Here is a 19058-nt window from a genome sequence, read left to right as displayed (position 1 = left end):
TAGTCTTATAAAAATCCAACTCTACTATTAAAATCTCCAATGAGTAAAACGTAACATCACCCTGCATAGAATACTTACATATCCGCCGGGCATATCCGATTCCAATAGATCAAAATATTCCCCTTTTATGTGAACATTTGAATTTGCAGGGGGTATATAAACACAACAGATGTACATATCATTCTCTAGAGAGAAAAATTGCTTGTCTAACTTACACCACAGAAAATCAGGAATATCAGACTGTTCAGATTGTTTCAATAAAGATTTAAATATAATGGCTGTTCCCCCAGCGACACTGTCACGTTTTTTACGTATACAATTTCTTTCAGATCTGAAAACACTGTATCCATCAATGTTAAAAAACTCTTTGGTACTATTTAACCATGTTTCCTGGAGACATAAAACATCAAATTTTCCACCCAGTGAAACAAAATCATCTTTGAAATTACACTTATTCAACAAACCGTGAACATTCCAACTACCAACTGAAATATGTTAACGTTTTTGTTGTCTGGCAGATTTCTTCAATAATAATTGAAGTTGCAGTTTGCAAGGCTTAGAAATTTCAAGCTACTGACTCAGTGAACTCGATTACATATTGTAATCCAACAAAGATCAACAAAAACTTCTTCAAACATTTTTAAAAAATTACAAAATCAGTGACTGCAGCATGTAACTTCAAGGTTCAAATCACATGATTGAGAGCTAGGGTATTGTTGAAGTAGGTGAATTAAATTATAAGTCACTGCAATTCCACGTGGTAATGTCGTCAGTTTTTTGATACTAGTAAAGCGTACATCCTACAGTATACGGTACACGAGAACTATATGACCAGTCAGCAAGAGTAAGAAAATATCTTTGTCAAAAATGCAAAGATATAATCGTCATTGGTTAATAATGATTTTGCGTCAGAATTTTATAACTTCAGTAGTCGTATGAAAGCCGACACACGAAGAGAAGTACGGCTTATACAAAAGTTACGCATCCCTGCCCCACCTCGGCCCTAGCCCGCTGCCTTGCTGCACACCTGACCTCAACAGGTCACCGGTCAGTAGACTTGTGATTGCCGTGTTCGGCGCGCAGAATACGAAAACTCCCGCTTGTCCGTCTGCAAATTTATACATTTCCGCGCCAGGCTGTTTCCGCGCGTAAACTCCTTTTGAGAGTTCTGGAGTTCGATGAATCCTATGGATATACCACGCCAGGGGGATACACACCGATACACTTGTAACATGTCGAGTTTTATTACTTTTCGTCGTTAGACGTAGGTAATTCTTCATTTAAACTGCGAAATAATGATAAACATACAAATTTGCGATATATCGTAGAGGTTAGGGACCGTTCAGTTTTTACGGCGGGGGGGCCCGGCAAAATCCAGGGGGGGGGGGTCATCGTAATTTTGGAATCCGCGAAGGGGGGGTCATCGCTTTTTCACTGGTAGGAAAGGGGGGTCACCACATTTTCAAAAACATAATACCAACAAAAATCACTTTACGCCATGGCCATGATCGACCCTCTTTACCGGCGGGCCGCCTTCGGCGGCCCACTACAATAAATATACTTTATGTATTACCCATGACCCTCTTAACGGGCAGACGCCTTTGGCGGCCCACTCCAATTAGGTTTACTTCATGCAATGGCCATGATCGACCCTCTTTACCGGCGGGCCGCCTGCGGCGGCCCACTACAATAAATTGACTTTATGTAATACCCCATGACCATCTTAACGGCCGGACGCCTTCAGCGGCCCTGTCCAGTAAAGTTTACTTTATGCAATGACCATGATCGACCCTCTTTACCGGCGGGCCACCTTTGGTGGCCCTCTAGAATAAAGTTGACTTTACGTAATGGCCCATGACCCTCTTAACCGGAGGGCTGCCTTTGGCGAACCACTCCAATAAAGTTTACTTTATACAATGTCCATGGACATAAGTTGTCTATGGAAATGAAGTTAAAAATTGCCTTACAGTCGTCCTAATTAACAGACGTTTCAATGGATGTGGCTGAGAAGTTTGTGCACTGGCATCTCTGCTACACGAATAAAGTGCACCGCGAACCGGAGTTCAAATCCAAACCGTGCAGGTAAATTTGACATATGGGTTTTGGTTATTTTTCAGCTGGGGGGAGGGGGGGGGTCATCAAATTTTTTCATCTGACAAAGGGGGGGGTCATCTTTTTTTCACGAAAAATGCAGGGGGGTCTATATTTTTTTGAACACCGGCGACAAGATTTTGCCGCCCCCCCCCCAGGCCGTAAAAACTGAACGGTCCTTATACTGACTTGACGATATTCTAGGGGAGGTCTACAATAAGTTCGAAGAGCACATAATTTACTTCCTACGGCAAAGACTTTATAGCCAGCATTTATGCCATTACCTCGGGTAAGTTTTGTAAAACTTCTCCTTAGTTTTTGTCGTTTTCATTATTCTTAATCAGTTGTACTATATTTTTAACCAATACCACATAAACATCAGTTTTTACGTGTCAAATATTAGCCCCCTCCGATGACTACATTTTGTCGTCTGCCACACAGTACGCCGCGCGCGTGGTATGCGTCTATGCATACCACTCGGCGGCCGCTATGTATCAACCGCACGTAACTATGCTAGTCACCTATGCGAATTCTGGTGGAATCAAACTTTGTTTTCCGTTTTTTCTCAGAGTCAGTAAGACTCGGCTTTCTCCCACGGGGCATGACCGATCACCGACGCGAGTGGTACTGTGGCGTACAGCAGCGTAAGCGTAGACTCGTACTCCATAGCTTAGTTGACAATGGCCCCAGTGCCGAACGTTCGATGTTCGGAAGCTGAATTTAGGTGGGCCACCGGAATTCAAACTTTTACTTTTTTGATGACATGTTTTTATCGATATCTCGTGATCCGCGCGCAGTCGCCACGTCAAATATCGACCGTTGGCATTAAAAAATGTGGTTTAAAAATGTTACCAAGTGGGAGTGCCACTTTATGATGTCCCAATTCCAGCCATTTATTTGTTTTCCTTCGGCACCATAAACCACAGAAGTGCATAGGTAAGCGACGGGGAGGGGGTCACTCGACCAAGAATCATAATCGAATTTATTTGATGATTTTGTCCCGACCTACCTTATTTTTACTTTTACAAATAATTAAATATCACCGTGGAAGGGACTGAGAGATAATTCTAAAATCCCATTGAGAGCATAATCATTGCAGGGTCTCCAAGCCAATTCTGTGAAACAGTTAACCGTATTGCATTTTTGAGAATGTTCGACTTTTTAGTCAACTTAATGTATATTTCAGGCGAGATAACCACTTACGAGTGTAAAATTGGTGTCATCCTCATTATCTCTTCAGCTTCAGAGGACAGTTATGGATTTTGAGTGTACACCGGGGTGACATAGCTTGAATGACGGTAAGATCAGAATATTCCTGACTGTACAAGTACCATATATCATACATTTCCAGTTATGTCTTACACAAACACTGCTGCTACATAATCGGGAACTATTTCATTCAGCAGGGTTCTGCGAAGATTTTCTCTTTTATTTGTAACAACTAATTAAAGGTCACGTGGAAGGGAATTGAGAGAGAAATTCCAAAGTTACCAAAATTAAAGTGATGAAAAGGATTCTGTGACCAGAAAGATACAAATCCATTGTTACATCTGAGATGTGCAAACTTATTCTTGGAGAATTGACCTTATGCCAAGCAATGGATATTCTTCCTCAGCATCTGTCAAAGGAAATAATGAAAATGACGGCAGGAGTGACAACAATGGATACGGTGGTAAAGACCTACCCCATTGGCGGGTCAAGTGCTGGTAACTTCTGACCCCATACCTGAGGTAAGAAAATTTCGAAGGAAATGGTAAAAGACATCAATAAAATCTATGACCTTGACAATGACTAGAGAACCAAAGGGTAAGGTGGCAAAGACCTTTCCCAACGGTGGGTATGTGCTGTTAATCTTTGACCCCCAACCACAGAAATTAACAGCATCCAACACAGTTTGCAGTATGGAATGTATTTTGTTTTTTCATTGAGCTTTGATTTGTGTTTTCATAATTTGTTGTTTTGTATTGTCCCTTTTATGACTGGCAATGTGAATATTAAAACTTTTTTTATTTTTTTTTATTTCACATTTAATCAGAAACAAGACAACAAAGCAAACAAGAGCAGACAGAACAAAAACAAACATTTACAAAACAAATCTATGAGGCAAAATGTGTACAAAAAGTCCCCTACTTTTGTATATGTTTTTCCATTGCGTCATTTGACAATGCTATACATTTTCTGTATTGTACACTGACCTTGCATAATGTTTAAAATTAACAGGAGCAGAGTTTGTGTATCTACATTTGAATATATAAAATCGTCCCACAAGAAAAACAAAGTTAATAATTGAGCTAGCCATAGGATCTATGTCACCAAGGATACAATTCATAGCATTCAACAATAATTTTGTCTGTGTAACGTCGTAAATCCACTTTTTTACAGAGTTCCAAAATTGAGCTGTGTGTACACAATCCCAAAATAGATGATAATAATCTTCTTCTACTTGTGTACAAAATGAACACAATGGTGATTCAATCAATCCCCAAGTGTGTAATAAGCGATTTGTTGGTAAAATCTTCATAATGAGTTTGTATTGAAAATTCCTTAATTTAGTGTCAATGGTTATTTTGAAAGGAAGCAAAAAAACTTTGTCAAGTGGAATAACAATATCAAGAATATTATGCCAGTACATTAATACCAATAGGGGTTTCTAAATTCATGATAAAGATGTACATATCTCTATTAATCTTTTCACCTGACATCCATTTATCATTTCGAAGGTTTGGTTTACAAACTAATAACTTTGATGAATTTGATTTTGTGATCATCTTCCTCCAGGCAGATGGTATAGCAGATAAAAGTTGATTATATCAAAAAAGTACAAATACTACCATATTTTTCAACAAATTGATCAAATGTATAAAACTTACAATAAATATCAAGAAGATCATTAATAAAAACAACGCCATTCTCAGAAAAAATATTCCACGGAATTGGCATCCATGAATGCGTATGTCAGAATTATTACAAATTAGTTCTTGACAAATATCATCCTTACAATCAACTGTGTTGTAATTGTATTGCAGCCATGCTGAAATAATTTCTTATAGAAAAACGGAATTAATAGGGTCCAAAATACGAAAGTCACAACTTTTAAGATTGGCATGATATTAAAACTTAACACTAACAGTATTTTGGCAGATGAAAGGGTGAGTAAACACCCTAATGTTGATGAGAGCATTGGTCAAATCCTACCTCCCTGCCTTCAGATTATTTCACTGTTTGGCAAAAAGGAGGGTTGGGTAGTTGTGTTCTAATATCACAGCTCCATCATCACTGTCTTTTATAATTGTGCCATATATAGGCCGGCATATACACAAGAAAAATAGTCCACATCTGTTTATAGAGGGAGGAGGGGTTTTGGAAGTGCGCCAGTGCGACTTTCTTGTTTTAATACCAACGATATTATTGCTTACTTGATGTACGATACTGAGGTGGTGGGTCGATTGCTATATTATAATAGGCACATGCTGCTGACACTAATAAGCGTGTTCTAATTTGAATTATATCATACCAGTATATTGATGGCGCAAATACAGCGATCTGATTGGTCGAGACGCGAAAAGAACCGTGGTATATTGGCGATATACCACGGCTGGCGCACGCGCGAGCTCTCAGCTTGAGCAAAAATCCATTTTTGACGTTCCACGCCAGAATTTCAATATATACTGTTATGATATAATAGCAATAAAGCACACCCAGCGACGGTATACCACTCGATTTTGACCAGTTCACTTCATATATGCACTCGCTATCGCTCGTGCATATATGTCGTGAACTGGTCAAAATCTCGTGGTATACCATCGCTGGGTGTGCTTTATTGCTTAAATATATCACCCCGTACCGTAGCACAGACGTTCGGCGGCTGGGTAGTCTGATCAGTCGAACGATCGTTAGCCTTGGTCCTAGACGAAGTATTTTTGGCCTCTTTCAGAGATTTTGGCCTTCGCCCATATATATCGGACCCGAAATCTCCGAAGGCAAAAATTCTTCGTCTAGGGACAAGAGTCTAATCGATCGCCTGCCAAGTGCTCATGCTCTGCCCTAGCTAGAACGCACTTAGGGAGCCGCCATTATTTACAACCCTGGGGTCGAGAATTTGAAGAGGGTCACTCAACTAAATTCGAAAGCTACTAGGGGGTTGCTCAAAATGTGGAAGAAAGAAGGGCGTTACTCAATTTTTGGTGCACCATTGCACATATCAATTTATCAAAATGTTCGATGCGACAGGGGGTACCTGTCTCGTGCTTTTTCCCACCTGGGGTGTTCTAACAGTTTTACTTAGAAAAAAAAAGAAAACAAATTAAAGTTACCTCTCGGATCGCACCAGACTGCACCTTTGCACACATCAATTTCTCAAATTTTCCACACAAGCGAGGGGACAACCCCCTCTCTGACACTTTCCCCGTCACCCTCTCGCATGTTCTCCTTCTGTACTTTCAAATTCTACGCGGTCCTGTCAGATATCCTAGTGAAGACCCTGTCATGATACCCATCCTAATTAAACAATACCATATGGTTGGCCAGGATACTGATTATAGCATACATTTTGTTGTGATTTTGAATTTCATTTTGTTGGTTTCACCTTTTTCAACCGTCATGATATAACTGACAAATAGCAGGGTACACCAGGATTTGAAAGATCTTTACTTTTGCTATATTTTTGTAAAATTCTACAAATACATATATTGATATTTGACTTTTCTAATAGGGGTTAGTCAAAATTTATGTGTTAGAGAGGGGGGTTTACTCAAATTCACCATGGTTGACAGGGGGGTTACTCAAAATTTCGGAGTTGCCAATTAAATTCCTCCTACCCCCCCTCCCAAGGCCTAAATAATGACGGCTATTTTAGGGCTGCTGGTCGGACCACCCAGCCGACGTGAGTTGCGTTTTTATAGCACTGGCGATCGATTGATCAAGCAGACTAGTAGCCCACGAACGCCTGTGGTTAGGCGAGCGCCTGTGAGAGCTCAGATGCAGGAAGCATGATATGTCCCGGCGTGGCGCTGACTAACCAGTAACGGGTCGATATATTCTTAAACATGATCAAGCTTACGTAACTGTTGCTGCCAATAGTGGAAGGTGGTATTCATATTTTGTTTGCGGCGACCAGGCTAATTGCACGAAAGAGGTTTGCGGTAGGTGTCCTTGATCTCGAAATAAGCGTATGTGTGATATGTGTATGTGGGCACGCAATCATGAGGCAGTATTGATGTGTAGATCATACCATATTGAGGTAGAAGCATGGACGTGAAAAAAACGTGATAGAAGCGAGACCATTGTCGATACTTTGGAATTTGATCAGTTACCAGTTAAAATCCCTTCCACGGTTGTGTTATACTAGCTTGGCCATGGCGTCTCATCCCCATAGGCAAAATTTTAAAAAGGAACTCATTACGATAGAGCCGTGTTTCGCAGAAAGGCAGACACTGATTTCTAGTATGGAGATGTATGGAGAGGGGGGATCTTGGGACTGTGCTCTACAAGAACCACGCCCTTCGGTTCTGAGGGCCTTAATCTGACCTGACATAACTGCAACTTACAAGTGAGGCCTTTTGAGGACATAAAGGTGAAACACGGTCACTTTTTTGGCGTGTACAATAGTAATATTGCGTGCTGCTGCTGCTGTTTTCAATGTGTCATTTCAGTGAACATCATGGGGATTGTCTATTTTTATCATACCGGGTATACTCCTAACTAGAACTATAATTAATTTCATACCCAACTCCTTTACCTACCACAGGAAACACTCGACTCTCCTTACCCGAAGACCCAACAGTTATTGCTACAGCATAGAGCCTTCGCGTGTGACCTTGAGATTCCAAACATGCAGTTATACTCAAGGTCACATCACAGTTTAATGAGCGCATACTTGGGGTCATACACGTACGCCCTCTAGCGGCAATTTCAGTCCACCAGAGAGTAGATCGGATGTACCAAAAGAAATACATCGAGTGTGATTCTCGAGATTGTTGGCCAGTGATAACATCGTGTAAAGAGTTGTTCTTACATGGTGTATATTACATCGCCATGTCCCAATGTGGATATGATGCAGGTGCGTTCTAAGACACCTGTGTGATGGAGACGGGACAAGTGATAAGGGCCATTTCTTCAGTTTCGTTTTCGGGATACCCATATGAACATGCAAAAATTTAAAATGCTCTCTTACAGTTTAAAGTGCGCTTTAGACCTAAACCGAATGCATTCCTTTCTCTTAAATGGTTTTCATATAAATTGTCCATATGAGACACATTGTGAACGACTTTAGAAGCTCAGTTTGGCTCAACAAGTAAGACTTTTTATTTTCAAAATAACAAATACTTGAAAAACTTGTAAAAGATCACCATGATGTATCCAAAGTCAGACCCTGATACGAGAATCAAATTATGCACGCCTGAAGTAAACTTGTACAAATGAATGTCTGTTAAGGAAAAAGTGGAGTTATCCACAGGGGCTGTTTTGTAACATTTTGAAACATTTTTTAACATTTTTTGCAACACGATACATCCACAATATTTCAATTCTTTTAGTATGTTACCTAGATTTTGAACGTATATGGTAACCATTTTGCGCAGACGGTCCTTTTCAACTTTACCTTGATCAAGACTTTGCAATGCGCCAAACGGGCTGACATACTTTTCTACACCAGAGAATATTGGAGTGTCAAAAGAACTTCGTCTAATATTATGGATCGACCCCTTTAAGCTCCAGCTGCTGTGAGAATTCTATCTCCCTAAGTACCCATCTGATATTGTTCCTCGCTTTCAGCGTTGATAGTATGCGTACGTGATACCTTGGTATGCATGTTCGTCACATAAAAGCAAACATCAGAAGGAGAACGTAACAATGTATTTGTTGGTTAGATACGCGATATGAATACGTATATTATTTTGTGAGTGTTGCTGTTTTGCACGTTTAAGATTTGCATTTATTTATTACACCGTTTGTGTTTCAGGTTTATCATGATGCTTACTCGATCTTTAAATCAGTAAACAAAACCCAATAAAACCGAACGGCGTCACTTCAGTTCACAAGGCTCAACACGGTATCATTAAAACAAACGACTTCGCATTATGCATTTACGATAAAGGACCCCATTGGTGCACTTTGAACAACGACAAAGATGACCCGACCCACTTTAAAGATGAGCTGATGAGATGAACAGAAGAGATAAAATAACAACTGTATAACCTATTGTCTAGGTGAGGCCGGACTGTCATGCTGGTAGTACACAGGTACAGGTTGTTGAATTGTCAGATAAGAAGTTTGAAGTCCGTGTAACCAGTGTGATTTGTTTACTACCTTAGACCGGCTAACAGAAATGCCCCGATGAGAATGGAGAGAAGAAAATGTCTGCAGTTTTTGTGCTTCCCTATTTTAGCGATTTTGATCGTTCCGATCGATGCAGCCGCTTTAAGATTTTCATCTGCTTGCTCAGGAGGGGATAATGATGTTTTGTTGAACAGCTTGGACGATGTAACCGCTCCGTCTTGGCTCACGTGCGAACTGTGCAAGTTCAGCGTCACTCTGGTGCAAACACGGTTGAAAGAAAATGTCACAAGAGACGAAATCGTGAAGGAAGCCATTAAGATCTGTATCAAACTAGAAGTCGAAGATGAACGTGTCTGTGAATTAGTTATTCCTGAGTTCCAGGTGAGGCACTGTCTGCTGTCGAATCTCACAATTTTTATGGACATAGTAACAGCAACAGTACCATTTTGGGCGATTTGTCATTTACGTTTTCCACTGTGGCCAAAGGGATGGAATCTGTGTCTCTGGTCTCTGTTTTGTCACTTTCGTATTTGTTGCACAGCTACTTTCAATGTTTTGCATCTGTAAAGCCTGCTGTAAGCGCGGTTGACAAAGCAGACATTCAGCCATAGTATTCACAGATACACAAGGGAAAGACAGCAGTGCAATGATTGACATAGTTACCTTACATTCGTGCTTAATTAATAAACATATGCCTATGAAAATTGCAAACCTTCGCAGATGTTGAGAGAGATTTCAATTGAAAACTGCCATGGCATATCATACAATGACATAGGCTTGAATTCACAATTTGTTTGACAAAACTCTTAGATAATATAACTTTTATCATTTAGGGGTTTATGTGTTACATCAAATATCATGATGAGATCAAATGTTCGGTAGCCAAGAATACAATGCATGCCTGTCACACAGCCGACCTTCAAACGCAAAAATCTTGCGAGTTCGGTCATTCGACTTTTGATCTGCGAATCACAATGAACATCGTACATATGAATAAGATCAATCTCATAATTTCTTGAATTTTTACATTTTTGTTACGAATATGACTTTGTGCCGCTCATTATTTAAAGCTCTAAGTCCAAAAAAAAAAAAATTAAAAAAAATCAGAGGAGCATTTATCGCACGCCCTGACGATTTCCTCAGATACTACATATTTTGCACCGATAGGATTGGTTCATAACAGTTGTCCAGAAACTCATCTTTAGCCCCGATGAATTGTGCGGATTAATGTTGGGATCGGACTGTGCCAAGCCGTACAATCCTTTCGAACAATGGAATATCACACTTCCAGACACGCCTAAACCACCAGTCTTTCCTCCTAAGCCACCAAAGGTAGAGTTTTGTTTTCCTGATTTCATATCAGCCGTACCCGTCTTTAAGGTTCTCTCATTTTTGGAAGCAAAAGTTATCCAGTATTAAACTTCGAATTACTACTACTTCTTCTACTATACTACTTCTGCTACTACTACTACTATTACTATTGTTCTTATTGTTTTTATTGTTGTTGTTGTTGTTGTTGTTGTTGTTGTTGTCGTTCGATAACTTAGGGTTCAACCTTTTCAATTTCATATTTTACAGCATCATTACCCAAAGGAAAGAGTTCTTCATATTTCGGACATTCATTACGACAAGGAGTACTCACCTGGGTCAAATGCCGAGTGTGGTGAACCCATATGCTGCAGAGTAAATGACGGCAAGCCTCGTGAGAGACTGTTTTAGTTGACTTTACATGAAAGCAGTGTCATACTTCTATCTTTATTGATCGATTATCGAACATTGGTGATGAAGATGATGCGAATTATATAGCACCTGGTCCAGAGTACAGTATCGTGCTCATACTAAAGTTTCCTGCAGGATAACTATAACGCCGTAATTTATTTCGTGAGGCGTCAAACTTTACTCCCCACGAATAGCTTAAACCGTGTCAGACACTACAATAGCGTTAAATATTGACATGTGACTACAAATTGAAATGCTCAACTGTAATGATCGCTATGGTAGACAGGTAACGCTCACAGCAGTGTTCTCGAAGTTGTAATCTTTCAATTCGTCCCAGACAGTGGAAGTTATGATTATGTTTACACGGCATCATTGTAAATATCTGCTTTATAAGTCGAAGTCCACTTCGGTTCATAGATACTAGTATTACCCATGCAAAAATGATTGATGTAGATATATTTTTATATATTTTTATATATTTAGCCGAGGGTCATGAAGGTGCCGGTAAATGGGGTGATTACAGGAATTGTGACGCTTCCAAATTACTTCTTGAAAATATGTTCCAGCATTTGCATAGAAAAGAAAAGGTATGTTTGAATTGGCACCAGCAAATCCACTCTCATTGCTTTGATTGACGTTGGAATAGATGCGAATACTTCGACACTGTGTAAAATTATCAGCCTTTGCAATATATGTTCTTCTTGCAAGAAGGCAATACTTATACTTAACCTTTCTCAAAGACACCATTGTCACATTGGTTTGTTTCTAATATGAGGTAATATGTAGGTTTTTATTTATTTGATCGTGTTTGAAGAATTTTCCCACAATAGAATTATGCCGTTTGGAACTTTTCCGTGACAGAAATTTATCGAAAGAATAGATGTTCAAATTTTTGTGGCAAAAGTTTGTGCGAACGATGAGAACTATCAGTGCATAATGGCGTAATGTTATTTTCTTCGTTACAGTTTGATTACGCATTTTTCACAGGCGACATTCCCGCCCATGACGTTTGGAACCAAACAGAGGGCAGCCAACTTGAAGCACTACATACTGTAACACACTATTTTAAAAAATACCTCGGGGACACGCCGATTTTTCCCGCCGTCGGAAACCATGAAAGCGCCCCTGCCAACAAGTAGGTACCCAATATAAGAAAAAAGTCACTTGCGGTAGGTCTTATACAGTTCAGTATTGTGAAAGACACGCGTACGTAAAAGCTGACGTCTTTGTGAGGCTAACTTTCACTTACCAATAGCACAGCTTAAGGATGTGACTCAGGTTCATTGACACGTATTTTCAATCCGCATTTTCACATAGAAGAAGAGGTCACACATCCGACATGTGGTACTTTTTTATCAGCTCGGTCACCGAAGAGTTCAGAAAATTTGCTAGTTTTTCAAAAACAGTGCGCATACGGTTGTTTTACTCAAAAACACGTGTGCATTAATGACGTTTTCAGCTCTTTCTTATTATGTGTATGTGAATATTTTGTATCATGTGGCCATAAAAAACTTCGAAAAATGTTAACCAAATACTTGACTCGATGAAACTTTTCAACAGTTCCAATTTTATAATAAAGATATAAAGGAACAACGGTTACCGTGCCAGTTGGAAAATTGCCATGAATTTTCCTACATTTGAAATGAACTTAAGGGGGCGCTGCACCCCAACACAGCGTATTTTGCTCAAAAATCACCTTTGGTATTCATTCAATTTTAATTAATTTCTTAACCCAAGATTAAAATATTGGTTGGGTTCACCTTCTAGCTTGTCAAGCGGTCGTAAGTTGCGTGATAAAAAAGTTTTAATTTACGCAATTGTATGCAAAAAACCCAATTTCCTGGCTTCTTTTCCTCCCAATTTCAAAATTTCCGAAGAATTTAACTCTACTCTGGCTTGCATGGTCAAATTTTCTTAAATTTTCACATTATGTTCTTTAAATACTATATAACAAAACGACTATTTTGTTTGCCAATAAAGTTCTTACATTTTGGATAAGAGGCATTTTTAATTTTGCTAATCATGATTTTAATCACTTTTTGAGTGTCAGTCTTATAACCCTTGTCGTTTTAGAATGAGGATAGATAACGCAATAAAATAGTCGTTGTTTCAAACACTCTTCTTTTAAGTTAAATATTACCTTTCAGAAAATAGCGTCAACTTTTGACGTAAATTAATTTTCATCATTAATACCAAATTTGAGGTTTTTTACCCAAAATATACACCCACTTCATCCTTCGAGTAAACTACTGCTACCATACTAAGCTTTAGATTCTCTGCTTTTTGAAAATATATAGTGTGAGGGGGTTTCCTTGTCATCTTTGATGAGAAATATTGCGTTGAAAAGAAACTGTGTTGGAAACATGCAGCTCCACCTCGAAATATTCCTCCATTTTCTACAGTAAGTAAATGAGGAAATGACATTTTCCATTTTCACAGAAAGTGATTGGACTTTGAATTTTCTTTACGAGGTTCACATCAAGTCTACACAAGCTGCAGACCAGCGAAGTATATATCATAGCAGGTTTTGCTTCCAACGATCTATCCCAGTGGTCGATACCACTGTAAACTAAACAAGCGTTCCTCCACAGTTCACTACACTGAACTACACCCAACTCAGTATACGACTCATCTTCTTGTTTCAGTTTTCCTTCACCTTCCATCGATGAAAAACATTCTATACAATGGTTGTACAATGCCTTGGCAGATACATGGATACAGAAAACGGGATGGCTGCCAGAAAATACGCGGGAAACAATAAAAAAGTACGACCTGTCTGTTAGATATACAAGCATTCGTCTTGAAATTTACAATTCAAATCTCTTTTGATGGCTGTATATCTGCCACTGCGCATAACTGATATGCCTGTGCTTCTGTCTGTCTAGATCTGTCTGTGACATGACTGTATGTATGACTGTATGACTGTATGTATGTATGTATGTATGTATGTATGTATGTATGTATGTATGTATGTATGTATGTATGTTGGGTGTATAACATGTATGTAAGTAGGATATTAATCGGTATACACGGTGTGCTACGTCGGTATTTCGATTGGTTCGAGAGCGGGAATAAACGTGTACGCGCGCTTTTGACTGTTCAGAGCATGGGCCTTCGTTAGAGTTGTCCGTGATTAGCTTCCCGTCCCTTCACTGTGTGAGTGTGAATTATAACTGCTATATGATCTTCTAATGTTCTTATTTGATTTCAGAGGAGGTTATTATTCAACGCAGATCAAACCTGGTCTTCAACTAGCATCAATAAATACTATGTACTGTTACAACCTAAACTTGTAAGTTGTAATTCAAATCTAGAGTGAATTTGGATAATCTGCTTTTTTATGTTTTGATTACTTTATCTTTCAATTTTTATCTTCGTGTGTGACTATTCCCTTCTTTAATTCTCTTTTGATCCATAAACAGGTAACACCGCACGCCCTTCTCTTCGATGCAATCCGTTCTCCAAATCCCCTTCGTTCTAGTTTCGTAATTCATCGTTTTATCTTCATTCCAGTTGGCTATATTTGAACACAACTGACCCAGCTGACCAACTTCAATGGTTGATATCAGTTCTTCAATCTGCAGAGGACAGCAACGAAAAGGTGTTCATCATTGGCCACATTCCTCCTGGAATCGACGACTGTCTGAAACGATGGAGTTGGAACTATTACACAATTGTAAACAGGTGTGTTCAACCAAACGCAAATGAGAGAGAGAGAGAGAGAGAGAGAGAGAGAGAGAGAGAGAGAGAGAGAAGAGAGAGAGAGAGAGAGAGAGAGAGAGAGGGGGGGGGAGGGGGTGGGCTTGGTTCAGGATAAAATAAGTCTAATATGCACTTCGATGCTCATTCTGTTATCATTGTCAGGGAAGCCAGAATTGAAGTTTCATTAAATTCTTCTCGCCATCGTTAGGGCGGGATGTTCCCGTTTGCTGTAAATATTCTCTTAATTGAGAAAGTAATGTTTTTCTCTAAAGTAGGTGAATTATGACACTTAACTGATAATGCTTATCAACGGTAACTTTTAATCATATTACTGGGTATGCTTATAAGTTTACACACTATTTCGATGTGTCTTTAATTTCTTTTACCTCTGAGTCAGCACGTGTGCAACATTAAGCTCTTTCATTTTTTTTCAATGAAGCTCGCCTACGGTGTGCGTCTTATTTCTTATTATTAAAATTACTTGGCGTAAAACTCAACAAACGTTGTCGACATATTATTGTAGAATTAAGCAAAAAATAATTACATTTCGACTGCTCATATTGCACAGTCACAGGCGCTCCTTAGCTGGGTCGTCTGCTAAGTAGATCGATTTGCGGATCGAGCTATTGATCCCGTAGTCGATATGCCCGCCACTGCAACTGCACTGCAACTGAGTATTTAGGTTGCAGTGGCGGGCATACGACTACGGGATCAATAGATCGATCCGAAAATCGATTTACTTAGCAGACGACCCAGCTAAGGAGCGACTGTGTGCACAGTGCACATTGCCCAAATACTTGAAGAATGGAGAAGGTCTTGCAATTTTATCTATCATAAAAGTTAGTCTTTAATCACATCGAATTTCAGATTCTGTCGTGAATTTTGATAGCGAATTATCCTATTATTCCTAAGATTAAAATCATTTGGCAAAAGAGAAACTCTACCGTTGATTGTATGGACTTTGACCCGAAAGAAATTTCGACATTTGACAACCGCACGACGTCTGCCACCAGCCTATTCCAACATTCGCAAGTATCACTTGCAGGTATGAGAGCACCATCGCTGGTCAGTTCTTTGGGCACACTCACACGGACTCGTTTCAGGTGTTCTACGATGAAGAAACACTCAGCAGACCGCTCAGTGTTGCTTATATTGCCGGCAGCGTGACGACTCAGCCAACGTTGAACCCAGCATATCGAGTGTATCAGATTGATGGTGATTATGAAGGAAGCTCACGGGTAAGTTACTATCCTTCAAACATGTACAAGCTGTCGAATGGTTCAGATAGAATAATATACTGTGCATGTTCAACACATCATTTGATTTGAATTTCCGTGTATATTATCATGAAGTCAGCATCTTTTATGTTTGGAAGCACAGACAAGTGAACTGACAATATCACAGCGTGAATCGTTGCTTACATTTGCCCGTCCGAGCTCTGTATACGTAGTGCTTGTCTGGTATTGACCCATTTTTGTTATGGCTACACGCATTTGCTATCTCCATTCGGTGTGGTCGCTGCGACAGGATGAAAACATTTTGTCTTACACAAACATTAGCTAACAAATTTGGGTAAAATGAACAACTCTTCGAAGAAAGAACAACATTACATATTGCGATATATGAGAAGACTGTTGAGTTGAGGTGTAGAAGTCCATAGGTTTTTTCAAAACGCTCTCGATTGATGGTTTTAACTTCTCCTTTCAGATGGTTCTGAACCACCACACGTTCATTATGAACATAACAGATGTCAATCTTACGGATAAACCTGAGTGGAGAAGAGAATACAGCGCAAGGGTACAAGAGTTAAAAATGTTCTCCTTTGTAATTATACCGCCTCGTTATCAATGCTATCGACTTAACTATGATTATCACTTTCGCCTTCAATTTTATGTAATGGTTCCCATTTGCATCATCATCATCATCAACAACAAAAACAACAACAGCAACATACTTTTAAGTAGTCACCATGACTTAATATCCAGTATATTTTTGGCTATTATTACTCTGTCATTGTTCATCCTGATAATCGCTATATCCACTATAACCACTATATCAAAAGTAACGTGACTGTTCTGCCTTCTTTAGACTGAAAGATCCTTCGCTCGAGAGCGTCCTCTAGTGACGGATCTTTCAGTCTATGACTTTATTGTTCAGTTTCCTTTATTGTCAGGATGCTTACGACATGGAATACCTGTTCCCTTGTGACTGGCATGCCATCATTCAGGAATTCAAGAGGAAAGATGACCTTTTCAACAAGTATTACACGTACGTATACATGAATCCTCACAGTCCAAATTCATGTTGTGAACAATCTTACAATGCGACACACAAGTCTCTAAAATCAGACCGTTATCTATAATGCAACATTTTGCAGGATTGCAAAAAACCTTTCTCTATACTTAGGATTGTCACAAAGTTTGAATACACAAAAATCTACAAAAATCTAGAAAAGTAAATTTTGTTCGAAAAGCACTGCAAAAATTTACTAATTTACTTACTAGGGTTTCAAGGAATACAATGATTTTCTCTGTGTCGTCGTTTACTTGACAACTTTCCATGTCTGCATTTTTCCGACAGGTTTTTCTATAAAAGTCACGTGAGCAGCATTTGTGATGCTTCCTGCAGGGCCAGAATGATCTGTGATTTGCAGAGTGGAAGGTCACATGATCCAAGCCTGTGCAATATCACTGCAAACTACTGAAAATTGCCTTATTTCTTAAAGGAGGGTGTTCTCCCGAAAACGATGACCCACAATCTATTGCTTTTTGTGAATATAGAATTCTAGAAAGTGTTAACCCAGAGAGATCAGAATATGTTTCAATGTGTGTATGAAACACAAATTGAGGGTAATACCTTTGGAAATCACGTTTAGCGACTCAAGCATCTATGTTTTCACATTTCTCACTGAAATTCGGGGTTGAAAATTGGCAAACATTTCCATTAGTATTAAAATATTTTTCTTCAATTGCAACACTCTCATCGACAAGTAACCATTTAAATTTGCATATATTTTGTCATTTTTGAGTTCAAGTAACACAAGATGGGTCAATTACTCTTTGACTTTAATGATCATCATAATTAAAAGACCAAGATAAAATATAGATCTGTCGACTGTTGATGTACTATGGGTGAGTCGAGATCGTCCTTATCATTGCGCATTGCGATTCTTTTCAGTGTTTTCGATGAATCTTTGTCACGTTTGCAATCTTCCTAAGCCGGCTACAGTCTAGTCTTCCAAATAAATATTACATTTTTGCATATATATATATATATATATATATATATATATATATATATATATATATATATATATATATATATATAAGGCAAACGTATCAGATTAGAGATATCTTGATATGTCGTGATATAGATAACACAAATTTCTTCAAGTACAATGTAATAATACCTGTCATTTATGTTTCATGCATCCTGCAATCCTTCTGTCTGAGCATTGCAGGATGTATGAAACTTAAGTAACAGTTATTATTACTCTGTACTTGAAGTAACTTGTGTTATTATTTATAACGCTCTGCTTTCCGCATAGAGCACTGTTATTTCCCACAAGGACATCTGTATACTTCGATATATATATATATATATATATATATATATATATATATATATATATATATATATATATATATAGGGGCCTATATATATATATATATATATATATATATATATATATATATATATATATATATATATATATATATATATATATATATATAATGAAGTTTTAGTAGCTGCGTTGTTCACGGTATTTATTTACATGTAAAAGATGATTGGTCAAGTTAATATGTCATATGTCATGTACGATCTCCAAAGAGAGGGGACGAAATAAAGGTTGAGGTCCATGACAATTAAATTTTGCTGTGCGCTTTCAAATTCGTTCATTCTGCTACTCATTACGTGTTCACTTGATCGAGCCAGTGCAGTCTTTCTTCCGATGCCGATATGTTTTTCCATCATACGTACAACATCATATTACCTGTTTGGAGACAACCTTTCTAAATTTGTACTCCACACTAGTTATTCATTGTTTTTGTCGGTTTAGTGGGGAGGGTGTAAGTCAGTCTATTGCCGCTTATTAATATTACCAACAAAGGCCTTTACCTAACAATAGACTTTTGTGATGAATATTTAATCTATAGGTGCGACGACTAATTGATGAATGAATGGTGAACTAATTAATCACGATTACTTGCGACAAAAGTTGAAAAACAAACGTTGATTATCAGATATAAAGCTTTAAAGGGGGATTCCTC

The 19058-nt window shown here is 38.6% G+C and overlaps 1 protein-coding gene across 1 annotated transcript; it reads left to right on the top strand.

The window, feature by feature from the left end:
- The first annotated feature begins 6996 nt into the window (after nt 1-6996).
- On the top strand, nt 6997-17891 carry LOC139115211 (sphingomyelin phosphodiesterase-like). Its single transcript, XM_070677161.1, has 13 exons — nt 6997-7232; nt 9050-9747; nt 10534-10698; nt 10945-11068; nt 11569-11672; nt 12051-12220; nt 13731-13850; nt 14297-14377; nt 14599-14769; nt 15833-16025; nt 16495-16584; nt 16961-17055; nt 17368-17891. The coding sequence occupies exons 2-13, from the start codon at nt 9424-9426 to the stop codon at nt 17489-17491; spliced, it is 1761 nt and encodes a 586-aa protein (XP_070533262.1). The 5' UTR covers nt 6997-7232; nt 9050-9423; the 3' UTR covers nt 17492-17891.
- The last annotated feature ends 1167 nt before the right edge of the window (nt 17892-19058 follow it).

Source organism: Ptychodera flava, chromosome 17, assembly GCF_041260155.1.
Source record: "Ptychodera flava strain L36383 chromosome 17, AS_Pfla_20210202, whole genome shotgun sequence".
Lineage (NCBI taxonomy): Eukaryota > Metazoa > Hemichordata > Enteropneusta > Ptychoderidae > Ptychodera > Ptychodera flava.
Note: the sequence above shows the minus strand (reverse complement) of the source record. Positions and strands in the feature narration are given on the sequence as shown.

Excerpts from the sequence above, each read along its gene's own strand:
- LOC139115211 (XM_070677161.1), top strand. The coding sequence starts at position 9,424 with ATGAGAATGGAGAGAAGAAAATGTCTGCAGTTTTTGTGCTTCCCTATT. Across the intron at positions 9,748-10,533 it reads TAGTTATTCCTGAGTTCCAG|GATTGGTTCATAACAGTTGT; the intron begins GTGAGGCACTGT and ends TTGCACCGATAG. Across the intron at positions 14,770-15,832 it reads TATTACACAATTGTAAACAG|GTATGAGAGCACCATCGCTG; the intron begins GTGTGTTCAACC and ends TATCACTTGCAG.